Here is a 14287-nt window from a genome sequence, read left to right as displayed (position 1 = left end):
TCAGAGTGCGTGTGTGGGGGCGGGGAAGGAGGTGCCTGTCGAAGGAGGTGCCTGTCGATGAAACAGGAAGGAGCTCGCCTTGGAGCTTGGAGACCGTGGGGGGCGGAAGCCCCTCGAGCCCCGGCCGCCCCAGCCCCAGCGGAGACGTGAGGGGATTAGAACGGGCCCTGCTGAGGCCGCCCCCCCCCCCCCCCCCGCCCGAGCTGCCGGCCGAGGGAGGGACGGGGCTAGAGCTGGGATGCGGGAGGCGGGCCGGCGGCACGAGCACACGTGACGACCAGGGTCACAGTGGAGCGGACGTGGCCGGGCCGTCTGTCAGACAGAGCCGCCGTGATGCGCGTGGACAGCCAGGGCTCGGTCACCCCAGCCGGCTCTGCCCACACAAGGGCCCCACAGCTGTCTGGCAGGGCGCCCCGGGCGCCGTCGAGCGGCAGCTCCAGCCTCGACCCACTCACTAGGCGCCAGCCGCACCTTCTGGGTTGGGACAACCCCAGATGTCTCCAGACATTGCCCGTTGTCCCTGGGCGGAGGGGGCAGGATCGTCCCCGCGTGAAGAACCGTTGAACCGGAGAGTTGGAGAAAGTGCTGAGTGACGGTCGGCACTTTGTACGAGCGGATGTGCAGAGTCCCCTGCAGGTCACCCCACCCCCGCCCGCCGGACGCGCCGGGCAGGCCAGGTGATCGTACAGCGTGTGCGGGCTCTGTGCTAGGTACTTCATGCCTGTTTCAATCATTTCATGGATTTCTAGCCTTGTCTTACTGGTGGGGAAACAAAGGCTCAGGGACCTGAAGAATTTTCTGGAGTTCAGGGGCGAATGATCTTTACTGTGCTTCGCGGACTCCCTCCTGTGGGGCGGGCGGGGTCTCACCCATGCAGCCCTAAACACTGGCTCTGCGCCCCCGGGGGGCAGGCATGTGACAGTCTCGATGGGTTTCGGGTGGTCGCTCTGAGGCCGTCCCCCTCTCTGCCCCTGTGTTTTGAAAGTGGCTGTGACTCCAGACAGCTTTAGGACTTTGGGTTCACCGCAGCCCGAATGGAGGGGTGTTTTCCTGCTGGAACCTGCTGTCTGAGCCCCAAGCCTGTGACCAGGGCAGGCCAGGGCTTGCCCCCAGGGGTGAGGGCTGTGGTCATGTTGGTCATGTTATCAGCCTCTATTTTAATCTGTCTGCGTCGCAGGCCCAGGGGGAGGCTGCTGCTGGCTTTGGCGAAACCGCCCCACGCAGCAAGTTAACCACCGCAGAAAGGGCCGTGACCTCGATGGGGAGCCCCCGCCAGTCCTCGAGCCAAATCCCCATTTGATTCAATTACACTCTCCTTCTTTAATTGCTCCCTGTCCCGCTCTAGTTTCAGTTGGCGACAGTTTTCTTAATTTGCTGTAGTTAAATCGTTGGCAGCTGCTCACATGCATAAATTCTGCACAAACCTCAGAAGCCCAGGCATTTCGGAGCCGATGCCGGGACTTCCCGGCTACGTGTCCCTCCCGAGTGGCCGTCTTGACTTATGGAGCCTGTGTGCTCTTAGAGTATTTTCTCGCATCATCCTCGGCCCCGAGAAACGGACGAGCCGTGTGTGCACACACGCGCGCGCGTGGGCGGGAGGCGAGGGGCAGCTAAGCCAGTTCGATACCACCCGGCGGCCCCTGAGGACGCTTGTTCCTACCCCGACTGCCACAAAGGAGCCATCGCGTCCACCTTAATGGACTTCCAAAGCCACTTATCGACTGAGGCAGTGATTTCTTTCTAGAGTGCTCTCTCTCTCTCTTTCTCTCTCTGGAAAGTCTTCTTGTGGCTTCAGGTGGGGGCTGCCTGGCTGGGGTCTGGGGTCTCAGCTTGGGGCGCTTCCCCGAACCCCTCAGCCCTCCTAACTTCCAGCAGGTGCCAACCCTCCAGCCCCGAGCTGGGGCCAGCGGGGCCTTGTCTAGAGTTAGCTCCCTTTGCAGGAACTGGGGGGGTCCCCTTCTCCCTGTGCCCATGGGCGGGCAGGGCAGGGAGCCCTAGGGACAGGGCCGGCCCAGGTATCTCAGCACTGACTGCATTTATGATTGGTTTTCGGTATGAAAGCATGAGGAGGCATCCACAGGGGTGGAGTCTGTCCCTCACGCAGACAGCTCTGCTGCTCCGGGAGGCACAGGCAGCCCCGCCTCTGCCCCAGGGCCTGACCCATAAGGCCGGCCTGAGAGAGCGCGGGCCCAGCTCGGGAGGTCTGCACCAGTCAGCGGTAAACAGCATTTCCAAGGCCCTGGGCACAGCGCAGCAAACACTTCGCACGTGCCTCGCATGCCACTGCTGTTCCGTAAACACGTCGTCGGCTCGGCATCCGAGGAGGCACCGAGAGAGGTGCCTTTTCTTGCCCTTCGCCCCTCGACCCCTGTCTTGCTCCCTGAAGAGAGCCACCCTGGATGGGTCTTCTCCCCGATACATTATTTTCTAAAAGACATGCATCTGCTCCGGAGTCCACCGGCCAGGCTTTCCGTTCCGATTGCCACGCGATGGAGCTGCGCGGCCCTGGCGTTTCCCCGTCCCCCGCTGACCCCGCACGGCCCCACGCGCCGGTCCGCGGACATCTCTCTGCTCCTCGTTCGTGTCGGTTTTTTCCACTGTGTGCATGTCCTGGCCCCGTGTAGCGCGTCTCCTCCTTAATGGCTGCTTGGTGATCGATGCCATAGACGACGGGTTTATTTAGCTGCTGTCGGATTGACGGGCACTGATGTCAGCTGGGCTTTAACCGTCACAAAGGGGACTGCGGGAGGGGGATGTGTCTGGAGACTTGCTTGTGCCAGAGCCGGACAGCAGCAGCAAAAGGGGCAGGAGCCCCACTTACTGCCTCGCAAGGTCCCTGCGTGCTCGGAGCGGGAAAGACAGGCGCAGGCTGGCACCGCCAGCTGCGGGGCAGGGGAGGGGCCCCGTGGCCAGACGCTATCAGTGACTCACTGGGCACACAGGCCAGCCCTTTCCCTCTGACCCCTTCCCCAGTGGTCCGTGACTCAGGTTCGCCTCGAACTGGTTCTTATCAAGGCTCGCGCGATAAGGCAGGACCAGGAAACCACAGGAAGCCTTCACCTGCTGGTGGCCGTGCTGCCGTGAACCGGCGGAGAGGTGGCCGCGCGGGGAAGGAGAGCCCTGTGCCTCCGTGCCCGCCCCCTCCCTTTCCGGGAGGCCTGCATGGGGCCCAGTGACCCTGTCCCCGCCTCTCCTCCCTCCCTCTCGCCAGCGAAGCGGACATTGGAGCCCAGGGTGACTGGCCTCGAGCTGGGTGTGATCCAGAGTGATCCCCTCTGTGACCGTGGGCTAAACAGGCCCAACCACCTGTGTTCTGGAGTGGCGGGTGGGGGGCGGGGCGTCTCCTGGCAGAACCCACTCACCCTGCCCTGTGCTCTGTCCCCAGGAGCCTGATCAGGTGTACGAGGGCATCACCTTCGACGACTTCCTGAAGGTGGGTGTCTGGGAGAAGAGGGGGTGGTGCTGGTGTGCGGCCGTGCGGGGGCTCCAGGGGCAGCCGGCTGGCCAGGAGGAGGCCGGCATCTCCGCAGAAAGAGGTCACGCCTGGACACGGCCTTGAACACGATTTCAAACTGGTTTTACCCATTTTTATTGAAAAATACTCCCACGTGGTCGAAACCATTTAAGCAGGACAAAAGGGCGTACGATGAAAACTCCGTTTCTCTCCCATATACCCCTTCTCAGAAGCAATCCCCGCCGGAAGCTGGGTTCTAGAATGTTCTATGCCTGTCCAAGCACTGGCTTCTTGAGCAGCACACTCCCTGGAGCCGATGAGTACGATTCTCCTGGCTTTCCTCCCGCTCCACTCGCCTCCCCTGGCGGGCTCTCCAGCCCCCTCTAGTGGACGTGCAGGTCTCGCTGTGCCTTTGCTGTCGAAAACGCGTCCCAGGCTGGGAACTGGGACCCGTCACTGCTCCAAGAGGCAGGCACCCTGCTGCAGGGAGACAAGCCCCCCGTGCCCTCTGCCTGGCACTCTGGCCCTAGAACCCCAGCCGTGGTGTCCCCAAGTTTTCTCCGGCAGTTACGGAAGACAGTCGGGGCTGAGCCTGGCGCGGGGCCACCTGGCACAGCTCTCCCGGTGGCCAGAGCCTCTCCCTACCAAGCTCCGCCAGGGGCAGAAACCATCCTGGGTGTCCGGGTCTCTTTCCCTGGAACATCCTGTCCACGCAACGGGTCAGAGCGTCACCTGGAACCAGATCTGTTTTCGTTGTGTCCTCACACCACACCCAGAACAGGCGTGAGGCTGGCAAGCACCTGGGGACCGTGGCTGTGACGGCGGCAAGACCCGCACTAAGGCCTCCCCGCTGCTTTGGTTTCCCCGTTTCCCGCCTGTGGCTGTCCCCGGAGGTGCTGCGGGTGACAGCCGGAGCGTCTGAAGTTCTCACAGAGAAGCAGGGAGAGCCACGGCTCCCCACTCCGTTCCTGCTGGCGTCCTTCCCGCCGTCTCTGGCTGTGGCCCTTTTGGGCCCTGAGTGGCCAAGAAGCTGGCAGACCCGGGAGTGGTGGAGCCTTGTAGGGCGGCAGATGGGGTCTGGTAGCCTCGATGTCCCCTGGGCTGGGGCCCTGGTCAGGATGGACTGTGACGGCAGTGCCGGGTATGTGGCGGCGGACATGGTCGTTGGGTGGAAATTACTTTTCCTGGGTGTGAGCTCGTCCACGCAGAGCACAGGTCGTGAAGACCAAACGGCTGTGACCTTTTCATTGACGGCAATGGCTTCATGAAACAATTGCGCAGTCCTTAACGGTTTACAGACCACGTCTGAGGACGATTCCATCTGAGCCTCCCACCGTGCCACGGGCAGCACAGGTGGGGGCCTCGGCATTTTACTGGTGACAGGAGCATAAGGTGGTGGGTTAAGGAATGCATGGAAATCACAGAGCCCGAGGCGGTGGGCGGGGTTCAGATGACTTGGAGCTAAGAGCTCGGATTCAGTACTTAATAATAACTTGCGGTGACAATCTCAGGATTCAAATGTCAGAGCCGAATGAACCAGCACACAGGCAGATGGAAGTTCCTCTTCCTGGCTTAGCTCGCAGCCCACTGGGACTCCCCACCTGGCGCCTCTCCGTTGGTGGCGGGGGTGGGGGGCGGGGTGGGAGGGTCCAGGACCTGGGCGGTCAGTGCGAGGCCCTCACGCTGCTCCGTCCATTCCAGATCTGGCAGGGGATAGACATCGAGACCAAGATGCACGTCCGCTTTCTTAACATGGAAACCATCGCCCTTTGCCACTGACCTGCGCCCTCCCCCACCCCCGCCCCTCCCTCCAGGAGACCCCGCCTCTGCACTGGGCAGCATCTCCACGACCCCCGGGGCCCTTCGCTGAGGCTCCTGTAAATAGTCAACACTCCTCCACTCCTCTCGTTTCCCACAGGGTGTGGTGTGCGGGACTTTGCTGTTTTTATCTCTAATAAAAAAGGAAGAGGGTTTGTTAATGAACGTGGCTCCTGTCTGTTCCTCACGTCCACGCAAGTGGCCGGGCCATTTGGTGGCACGAGCCGAGTCTGGGGAGCAAGCAGCAGCTGACGCCTTTTCAAAGGCTGGTTCAGGAGAGAGGGGTTTTTTTGTTTTGCTTTGCTTTGTTTTGCTTTGTGTTTGATCGTGGTTTATTTCAGCAAAGTATCTGCCGTTTTCCCTGTACAGGTGCTGGGAAAATTCACCTGCCCTCTTGATCTGAGGCAGTAACGTAAGGACAAGCAGGTCCTTGCCCTGTGGGGGCAGGGACTTGGTTGGGGGGTGGGGTTCCTCATTGTCCTGACTGCACGTGCCAGCTGCAGGGCCCCCCCTGAGCTGGCCGCAGCGGTGCTGGGGGCGCTGGCATTCAAGGCCTGGCCGGCCGCCTCCAGGTGCTCCGGCTGGGCGTGCCACTGCTTGGTCAGGATGGGGGCCAGCTGCAGGGCCCAGCGCGGACAGTCCCCGGCGTCAGAACAGCGATAGAGACCAGGCACAGCAGTGAAGGTGAGTGCCCGAGGTAAGCATCTCCCACAACCCCGTGGTCAGCATCCGATTCAGGCACTGGCAGAGGCCAGGGCGGGGGTCATGGACGCAAGGGCGGTTCATCTCAGCGGGTGGCCGTGGCTCGCGAGCCGGCAGGGGGCTGGCCGGCACCTGTGGAGTGTGCACAGCCGGTTCTCCATGGCCCTGAGATCACCCGCGACTCCCCCGGGGCTCGGTCCTGATGGCACTGGGTGCAGCGCAGCCGTCCGTGCCCGTGGTAGCTGGTCGCTCTTTACATCCCGGCCGCCTCCAGGTTGTCACGTTTCTGACGTGCTCGGTTCCTTTATCGACGCTCACTGGGAGGCACCGTGCTAGGCTTCGAAGAAAGTTCTGCCAAGAACTGGCAACTGCCGTTATTTGCATTCTCCAATTTTTAATTCGTAGTCTTGATACCAAGCATGCTTCATGTCAGTTTTGTCGCAGCCGCACACCGGGGTTCAGTCCGTAATGGGCACAGACAGGTGGCGTCCCCTTGGCCCGGCCCCGCCTCCCCTCCCGGGGCGACCACGTTGGCCCCTTTCTCCCACCTCTCTCCAGGGCTGTTTCGTGCACAGAGCAGCAGATACTTGCTTTGGATGAGGTTACTGTCGGTATTTACACTTAAAACCCCAAACAGAGCAGTGAGGTGCGTTAAAGGGGACAGTGACGGGGGGGGGCGGGACTTGGCGAGCACGGAGCTCGTGAAGTCCTCGTCGGTCGGCCAGAAGGCCGATGGGAGGCGCGTGCCCACCGCCTGTCGCCAGGACACGTGGAGGCTGAGGCCGGGGCCCCTCGACCCAGCCGTGCCTGGGGAGTGCTGGCCTGGACCACGCCACCACGGTCTCACGAGGCACACTGTGGCCTCCACTCTCCCCGATGCCGGCAGACGCGCGGCCGGAGGCTGCGTGGCCCGACCTCTGGGTGAGTGACGAGGGTGGTCTGAAGTCACTTTCAGAATGCGGCTGCTTGCACTAGCACCGACGTGTAGACATTGAGTGAGGTGGGTCAGGGACGAAGGCCCCTGCTTCCTGCCCCTTCGTGGGGGAGGCCGGCCCTGAAAACCAGAACGCAGACACCCAGGCGGTCTCGGGGGGCGGCAGGGTGGATCTCCCTCCCCGCTCCGGCCTCCCGCGCTGCTGGGGAGCGGTCTGCTTGTGCCCTTGGGTCTCCTGGCTGCCAGCAGGAGGACTCCAGCGAGTCACCGGACAGCCTGGTGTGGGGGAGTCTGGTGCTCGTCAGCTCTCGCCCGGGAAGCATCCCCAGCGACAGCCTCGCAGCCTTGAGGCCTGTGCCTCCCCTCACACGCCTCGCCCCTCCCATGAGGTGCCCCCGCCCCCTGCCAGTGTCGCTGAGCAGCAGGATCACTGGCAAGGCCTCTCCCGGCTTAATTTTGTTCTTCTCGACAAAGGCAGTTCATTAATGCAAAGTGTTTTTATAAATAATGAATCTTCCGTCAGCCCCTGTGCCCCGAGTTTGAGTCTGGGAGATGTGGGCACACATCAAACGGTTTCACTTGTTCAGGCCACAGAGGGAGCTGGCCTGATGTCTCTGAAGCTTCGGGCCATGGCTTACCTTAAACAGCTAATTAAAATGAGATTTATTCACCGGGAGCCCAGTCCATGCGGCTCAAAAGCGAGCTAATTTGTTCAGTCGCCGAGGGTGGCCTCTGCCTGGCAGGGCTGCTGAGCTCACTCTGAGCTCTCCTGCCTGGCTCTGGGCACTGTGTCCATGAGACCTGGCTTTTGCTCACTCGGCCATTTGAGGAGTGACCAGGGTTGGTTATTAGTTGGTGCAAACCTCCTAAAAAGGGCAGATTAATATCCCGCCATCTAGCGGGGCTGCCGGCCTTTGATGAACAAGGCTGCGGGTCGCGGCTCTGGGCACAGGTCTCAGATGGCCAGCTGGGCAGTGTGGTGTGGGCAGGGGACGGATGCAGGTGGCTTGGAAACGGCTCCTCTTACCTGCTGGACGAGTGGGTGCGCCCAGGAAGGGCCTTCTAGCCGCACAGACCCTGAGCAAGTCCAGCAATCCCCCCGGTTTCCTGGATGGGGTGCCCATCTAAGCAGCTAGAAGCAGGTGGTATTTGTTCTAAAACAGATAACTGGTAACTCAAACAGGCGTTACCTGTTAACAGCCTGCCTTCTATCAGGAGTAAGAACAGTGACTAAACGGAAGTGGGGAAAAATCAGTGCAAAGTCCAGTATTTGCGGGAAGCTGGCAAGTGAGAGCTTTGAGCCTGCCGATGGCAGCGTGAGGTCACGTCTACGTCTGTCTCTACCCAGGAGTCCGGTCGAGAGTGGGAGTCGTCCTCCACTGCCATGCCTCTAGGAACCCAGCTTTTGGATGAACGCGGCGATTTGACACAACGCAGCCACGCGGTAGGTTTATAGAAAGGCCGTGGAATGGAAACCTAATCCGAGAGGCTCGAAACCATTCCGCAGCGTTATGCGTTACGGTCGAGGGCACAGAGGAAGGTCACGGCAGCTTCCAGTTTGGGCCCGGCACCCTCTCAGGGAACGAATTATTGCCTGACTTTACCAGAACAAGTCCAGCATCTCTGGTCCAAGGAGCCGGAAAGCCCTTTCTGTGCTTTGCTAATGGGAGACGGGTCACGCGCACAGACCCGATCCTTGTCGCTGAGCGGGTGAACCTGTCCCCACCTGCCTGCAGCTAACCAGGCTGATGCTGAACTGTGTTGCTGCAGACAGCACAGTGACTTACGTAGGCTGGTGCAGAGTTAAAAATACAAGTTGCCTTGGCGAGGGTTCTGCAAACACCTGCTTTGCAAGCTGTCCTCCCACACGGTGACCTTGGGAAGGCCTTGGAGAGTTGAGTGGGAGGAGCCAGGGTTTTAACCACAACTTCCCAGGGCCTCGGGGTCACCTTTGTCTCCGGGCTCTTGCAGGATCAGTGGACAAGTACGAGCAGGGGTTCGGTGGTGGATGATTCAGGCCCCAGCAGGCCCGAAGACTGCTGGTGGCGGCTCATCCCTCTAACCGGCCCGTCGACCAGGCCAGCAAGGGACCAGGTCCGGTCCTTACCCCCGAGTGGTTCGTGGGCACGGGAAGGCCGACGGGTGCCGAGAAGCAGTCTGCTGCCAGACAAGGTAGAGGCAGCATTCGCCCCAGCCCTGGACAGGGGAAGAGGGGCTACGACAAGGCAGGCTCAGCGCTCAGGGGGAGGCGGAACCTTCCCACCCGCCCTCCCTTTCCTAGGGAAGGGAAAGGTCCCGGTGCCGAGCCGCTGCTGGAAGCCCACGTTCAGTCAGAGGCTGGAAGCGAGTTGGCACCACGTGGCACCCGCTGGAGCCGGGCGAGGGCGACGCTGCCAGGGCACATCAGAGGCAGCCCCCGTCCAAACCGCCGCAGGGCCCTGCAGCGGGGGCCAGGTGACCATCTGGCCTGGCCGTGCGGGGTGAGGCGGGCGAGTCTGTGTGGCTCAGAGCGGAGTGGCCCATGCCGGCCAGCTCCATAAGCTCGGCTAGCACAGCTGCTGCCCCAGGCGGGACTGTCACAGACCTGCCCGTGATGGCCAGCCACCAGAAAACTGGGCCGTCACCAGAGGAAGCCATTTCTCTATAACGATGGGCACAGTTGGTTTGCAGTGGCCAGTGTTTGGCATTTAAACACAGGGTGGGAAGCACTAGCATCTTAAACTTGGGGCCACCAGTTCTTGAGGGGTGCGGGCGGGGAGTTGTCGGTTTTCCCTGCCAGGAAGGACCAAGACGCCACTGCTGGGGAAATTCGGTGTCTCTGATCAGCCGAACCCAGTGAGCCGGGGCGGGGCTTCCACGTGGCAGGGGAGGGTGATGCCGTCCTGGGCTCTTTTAACCATGAATCGCTGCTGGGGCAGCGGCAGCAAACGAGGCTGCACGTGGCCTGCACCGAAAAGCGCAACCTAGTGGCAGAGAGGAAATGCTCGGAAAATGCCCCGATGGACCATTTCACACGTAATCTTGTGGGTTTCTGGATCCTGGCCTAGGAACCAAGTAGTGGCGATTCTGGGGAAAACGACTCAACCGTGGACTTCAAAACCAGGCCACCGTGCAAGGTGAGACTTCCAGGGGCGGGAGGGAGCTGGTAAAGAGGTGGGCCAGGGGACTGTCATAGTGGGCCTTGTCGGGAGGTGAGAAATCATTTGAGCAATAAATAAATTTTAAAAATTTAATATCAGAACCAACGTAGACATAAAGTAGAAAGCAAAAGCCATACAATGTTTTGAGACAAGACACTATAGAGCCCTAGCGCCTGGCCCTCCGGCTCCCCCACAGCTTATGGGGGTCTCCGTCGTCAGGGGAGGCAGCGAGGGGAGCGTGCGAGAGGCAGAAGACTGCAGGGAAAAGGAGATGCTGAGCCCGCCGCCAACTCAACTGGCGAAGAAGCTCCCCCGGAACAGCCAGTGGGGAGAAAGGTGAGGAGGGTGAGCAGCGGGGGCCGGACGTGCGTCGAGACGTTTTTTGTTGCTGGGTCATCTGCTGGTTTATAAAGGAACTCTGATCCTTTCTGCAGCAGGCCGTTTCTGCCAGGAGGTAAAGTTTACCGCAGAAAGCAGGGCCGGAAGCTGGCGCACTCCGGCATTACGGTTTGGGTCCGCTAAACTCTCCTCCAAACCCAGGCGCCGTCTGTGAACGGGAGCTCTGTTTCAAACGAACGCAGCGCTTGTATGTTTTACACCGGACCGGCTGTTGGCGAACAGCGATGGTTTAAAAGTATCTTTTCGGTTAAATTTTTTGGGTTGGATTTCTTTTAGACCCTTCCATTGTCTTAGATTGCCACAGAGCTAAGAAGGCAAAATGAACTGTGAAGTCAGACAGGAAAAGGACTGCTTCGTCCTTTATCTAGTGGCCCAGTTGCGGTAAGGCTGTGACAGATGAAAACCTTGTGTCGGTCACTAGGCGGGCGGGCCGCCACAGGCCAGTGAGAGCGCATGCTTCATCTGTGAAGTACGCTGGCTGGAAGGAAGCAGGAAGCCCTCCTGACAAGCCGCCTTTCCGGGAGGCAGTCTGAGCGCGCGGCGCTCTGGACGGTGAGGACACGGTCCCCAGTCACGGCTCTCCCTGGCTCCGCTGTCCTGTCCTGCCAGACGTGGATCGGTAACGACTGGATACCTTAAGCAAGGTTCCAGGGCTCTGAGGAATGGCGCACACTGCCCAATTTTACACGCCTCCCTGTGGGGGCCAAGCTACCTCGACATGGAAAAGGGCGCCTCCCGCGTCCACAGCTGTCTCCTGTCCCGTTCTCGACAGTCCCTTGTGTCCTTTTCTCGTTCGGAAGTTACGTACTTTGTCCTTTCGAAAACTGCTTCGGGTTTCGCAAAACATTCCTACTTGCTGGTTTTCTGTTTCCTCAGCGTGGGTTCATGCTTCGCCGCCTCTTCTCTTTGCGGCCACTGGCACCTCTCTGAGCTCGAGTAACAGCCTGGCGCCTCTACCCCAGTCACCCCTCTCAGTCCCGGGTTCGATGTCAGCACTTTCATGGTCACTCTGGTCATGTCTTCCATTTCGATTTCCTTCCCTAAGATCGAGTTAATCCAGGAGTGTCTGGCATGTGCAGGTATGTGTTTTTGTTATTTAGCTTTTTGTTGATTTCTACTTTTACTGCGCTGAGGATGAGGGTCGCCGAATTCGGTCTGTATGGTCTCAATCTCTGCAAGCTGAGGCTTTCTCGGTCACTTTGTGCACACGGTCTGAGTATCTGAAAGGGTTTAAGATTCTACCTACATCTTCTGGACTGAGCTTATAAATCCTTCTGATGTGAAGTATTTTTACTGATTCGATCCACTGCTCACCCTCTATGAGCATGGATTTTGTTGTTTCTGGTTCTATCAGTTTTCTGCTTTGCTGTTTTGAAGGTATATTAGCTTAGGTGGCTGCTGAGAACAATCTAAATCGAGAGTCACGCACGGGTCCGCCTCTTAATCCTGGGGAATGGAAGCTGCTTATCCAACTGCGCAGTTCCTGCACGCTGCCGTTTGCTCCTAGTGGCTAACACGATGGTCCCTCTGACAGTTCTTCCCCTTCTCGCTCAGTCTCTATTTAGAATCACCTACCAGGCCTCCCGGAAGCTGGCTGTTTATTCAATGAGTATGTAGAAATTATCTACTTTGGATCACGTGTTACAGACACAATAGTAAACAAAACAGTAATGAAATAATGGTATAAATATATAATTATACACTGGTAAAAGCTCTGAAGAAAAAGTATTGCTACCTTAGGTTTGTACCAGGTGATAGTGTCGGAGAAGACCACCCCGAGTGAACGCGTGATCTCAGGTCAGAGGATGGGTGGGTGCTGGGGCCTCCGGGCTCAGACCAGCACATCCCCGGAGAGGGCTGGAGACCAGGAAGGGGCCAGCAGGCCGCAGCAGGGCCCTACCTGGTGCCGCAGCCAGGCCCTGCACTGTCGTGGATGCAAGGACAGGGGAGATCCACGAGGCGTTAGGGAGAGAAGGGAGCCCAGCTGGGGGCGTCGCTCCGGAGACAGGTAGGGAGCCCGTGTAGGGCTGAGGAGGTGGAGGTGTGGGGGGGGGAAGGAGGCATGAATCTGAGTCGTCAGCGTGTGGCGGGACTCAAAGCCACGAGAGGGGACAGAGCAGGGTGACCACCTCCAGCTGTTCACAGGCCGCTAGAGACAGAGGAGAGAAGCGAAGGCAGTGCAGGAATGTGGGGTGTCACACAAGTGCAGTCTGGGGTGGTGCTTCCTTCCCCCACGCACTGACAACCTGGTGCAGAGCTCCATCAAACTGGTTCTTCCCGCTTTCTCCCTTCTGCCGAGGCTGTTCCCTAAATGCTGTCGTAAGGAAAAGTAAGTGCGAGGTCATAGCTGTGACCCGCCATGGTGGCACAGGACGGACGGCAGAGGGGAAGAGCGCTCTGGAAGGCCAGCTGGTCCACGGCGAACTCGTAGGCATGGACCAGCCCCCGGTGCCTAGAGAGAGCAGAGATGGAGACGGGTCAGCACCCCCGCCGGCCCTCGCCCCAGGCTTCTGCTTCGCAGCAGGCACCTGCTCAGGCAGGACGGCACTTCATTTTAACAGCTATGTCCCTCAGGCCCACAGTGCGTTGGACACTCGAAATCTTGGGACTCGAGATAAACAGGTACGTGGACAAGTTTGACGGAGGGAATTAAGTGCCGGGAGGCATAGCACCTGCCCTCAGAGAGGCTCAGAAGCCAGCCCAGCAGTCTAATGAGAGGCGGCACCTGAGTCTCAGGAGGCCTGGGCTAAGATTCTGACCACTGAGTCCCTAAGCCCTTTGTGTCGGGCTCCTGGCGGCACTATGGCCAGCCCTCCCTGCTGTCCCCATCCCATGCAGCCGTCCTGCAGAAGCAGTGCACTCAGAACAGGCACTCAGCACCAGCTGCACGCTGGTACCGCTCCCCTGCACCCATTTTTGGCTGTCTGAGGGTGCATCCTGTAGGGAACGTGGCTAGTGGGGCTGTCACTAGAATCAGACTAAATAAACTGTCTTTGCTGAACACCTCCAAGCCCAGAGCAACGCACTGACCTCCTGTGAGTGGCGAAGTCGTCCAGGTCGGCACTGCGCACCACCTTCTCGTAGGGCACGTTGGCTGTGATGAGCCTGCGGCTGTTGAAGGAGATGTGGCGCACGGGGTGTCTGGAACACAAAGCGGGGGGCTCCTGTAAAGGTAAGTCCCACCCAAACTGGGCACGGCCTGCGTCTGCTACCACAGTTTTGAAAGTTCAGAGCTGCACAGGGCTCTAGAACCCACGCTTTTCTCTTACAGAGGAAGAAACCGGGTCTCCAAAAGCTGGTCGGAGCCAGGCCACTCTGTAAGCCAGTCCCAGCAGTGTGGTGGAGGACAGCCCCGTTTCTACCCCCCTGGCTGGCCTGGGACAAGTCACTCGAGCTCTCGAGCCAGGTTCCCCGTGTACAGGGACTGGGGGTGTATTCACTGGTGAGCCATAAAAGGCCCCAGAGTCGTAAAGTCAGGGAGCTACATGTATACTCTGGGTTGTGAAAGCACATTCAGAAAATCTTGGAATAAAATGGCTTGAAATCTACATAGCAAAGGCTTTTTTATCCATCCTAAAAAAAAATTTATCCAGTACGCCTAGTCTGGTCACGGAACTGAGCTGGAAGACTCGGGATGAAAAGGATGTCCGATGCAAGCAGCCGCCCGCACCGGAGACACCTACCTAGTTAAGGAGGGAAGACACACAAAATGTAGCCAGTGTGTCTAGAGCACGAGGGATGTTACAAGCCACCACGATGGGGCACAATTCAGCACTAGGGAGGAACGGGGTCGGCCAGACCCTGGCTTCCTGGCTAGAGCAGAGGATTCTCTCAAGAGTG

The 14287-nt window shown here is 59.4% G+C and overlaps 2 protein-coding genes across 16 annotated transcripts in view; one reads left to right on the top strand and one right to left on the bottom strand.

Moving 5' to 3' along the window:
• Positions 1-13995, top strand: part of TESC (tescalcin) — a 52989-nt gene extending 38994 nt beyond the window's left edge. For 7 of the 14 annotated variants that reach the window (XR_004951094.1, XR_004951090.1, XR_004951084.1 and 4 more), the window contains 6 exons: positions 3386-3433; positions 8257-8352; positions 8880-9080; positions 9956-10024; positions 10268-13069; positions 13459-13995. Coding sequence is in view for 3 of the 14 variants with exons in the window: in XM_016149496.2 (XP_016004982.2) it covers positions 3386-3433; positions 8257-8352; positions 8880-9080; positions 9956-10024; positions 10268-10459 (606 nt within the window). In the remaining 11 variants the exon portion in view is untranslated. Of the gene's footprint in view, positions 1-3385; positions 3434-5155; positions 5438-8256; positions 8353-8879; positions 9081-9955; positions 10025-10267 lie in introns of those variants that run through there. The other 7 variants (XM_036221770.1, XM_016149502.2, XR_004951086.1 and 4 more) reach the window with 6 other exon arrangements.
• The window catches only part of FBXW8 (F-box and WD repeat domain containing 8), a 100867-nt gene continuing 96703 nt past the window's right edge, over positions 10124-14287 (bottom strand). The window contains exons 10-11 of one of the 2 annotated variants that reach the window (XM_016149488.2): positions 13478-13588; positions 10124-12899 (exon numbers count right to left, since the gene is read on the bottom strand). In XM_016149488.2, the coding sequence (XP_016004974.1) occupies positions 12755-12899; positions 13478-13588 (256 nt within the window). In that variant the 3' untranslated portion in view covers positions 10124-12754. Of the gene's footprint in view, positions 12900-13477; positions 13589-14287 lie in introns of those variants that run through there. The other variant, XM_016149492.2, reaches the window with a different exon arrangement.

Source organism: Rousettus aegyptiacus, unplaced genomic scaffold (assembly GCF_014176215.1).
Source record: "Rousettus aegyptiacus isolate mRouAeg1 unplaced genomic scaffold, mRouAeg1.p scaffold_m13_p_5, whole genome shotgun sequence".
In the NCBI taxonomy this organism is placed as follows: Eukaryota; Metazoa; Chordata; class Mammalia; order Chiroptera; family Pteropodidae; genus Rousettus; species Rousettus aegyptiacus.
Note: the sequence above shows the minus strand (reverse complement) of the source record. Positions and strands in the feature narration are given on the sequence as shown.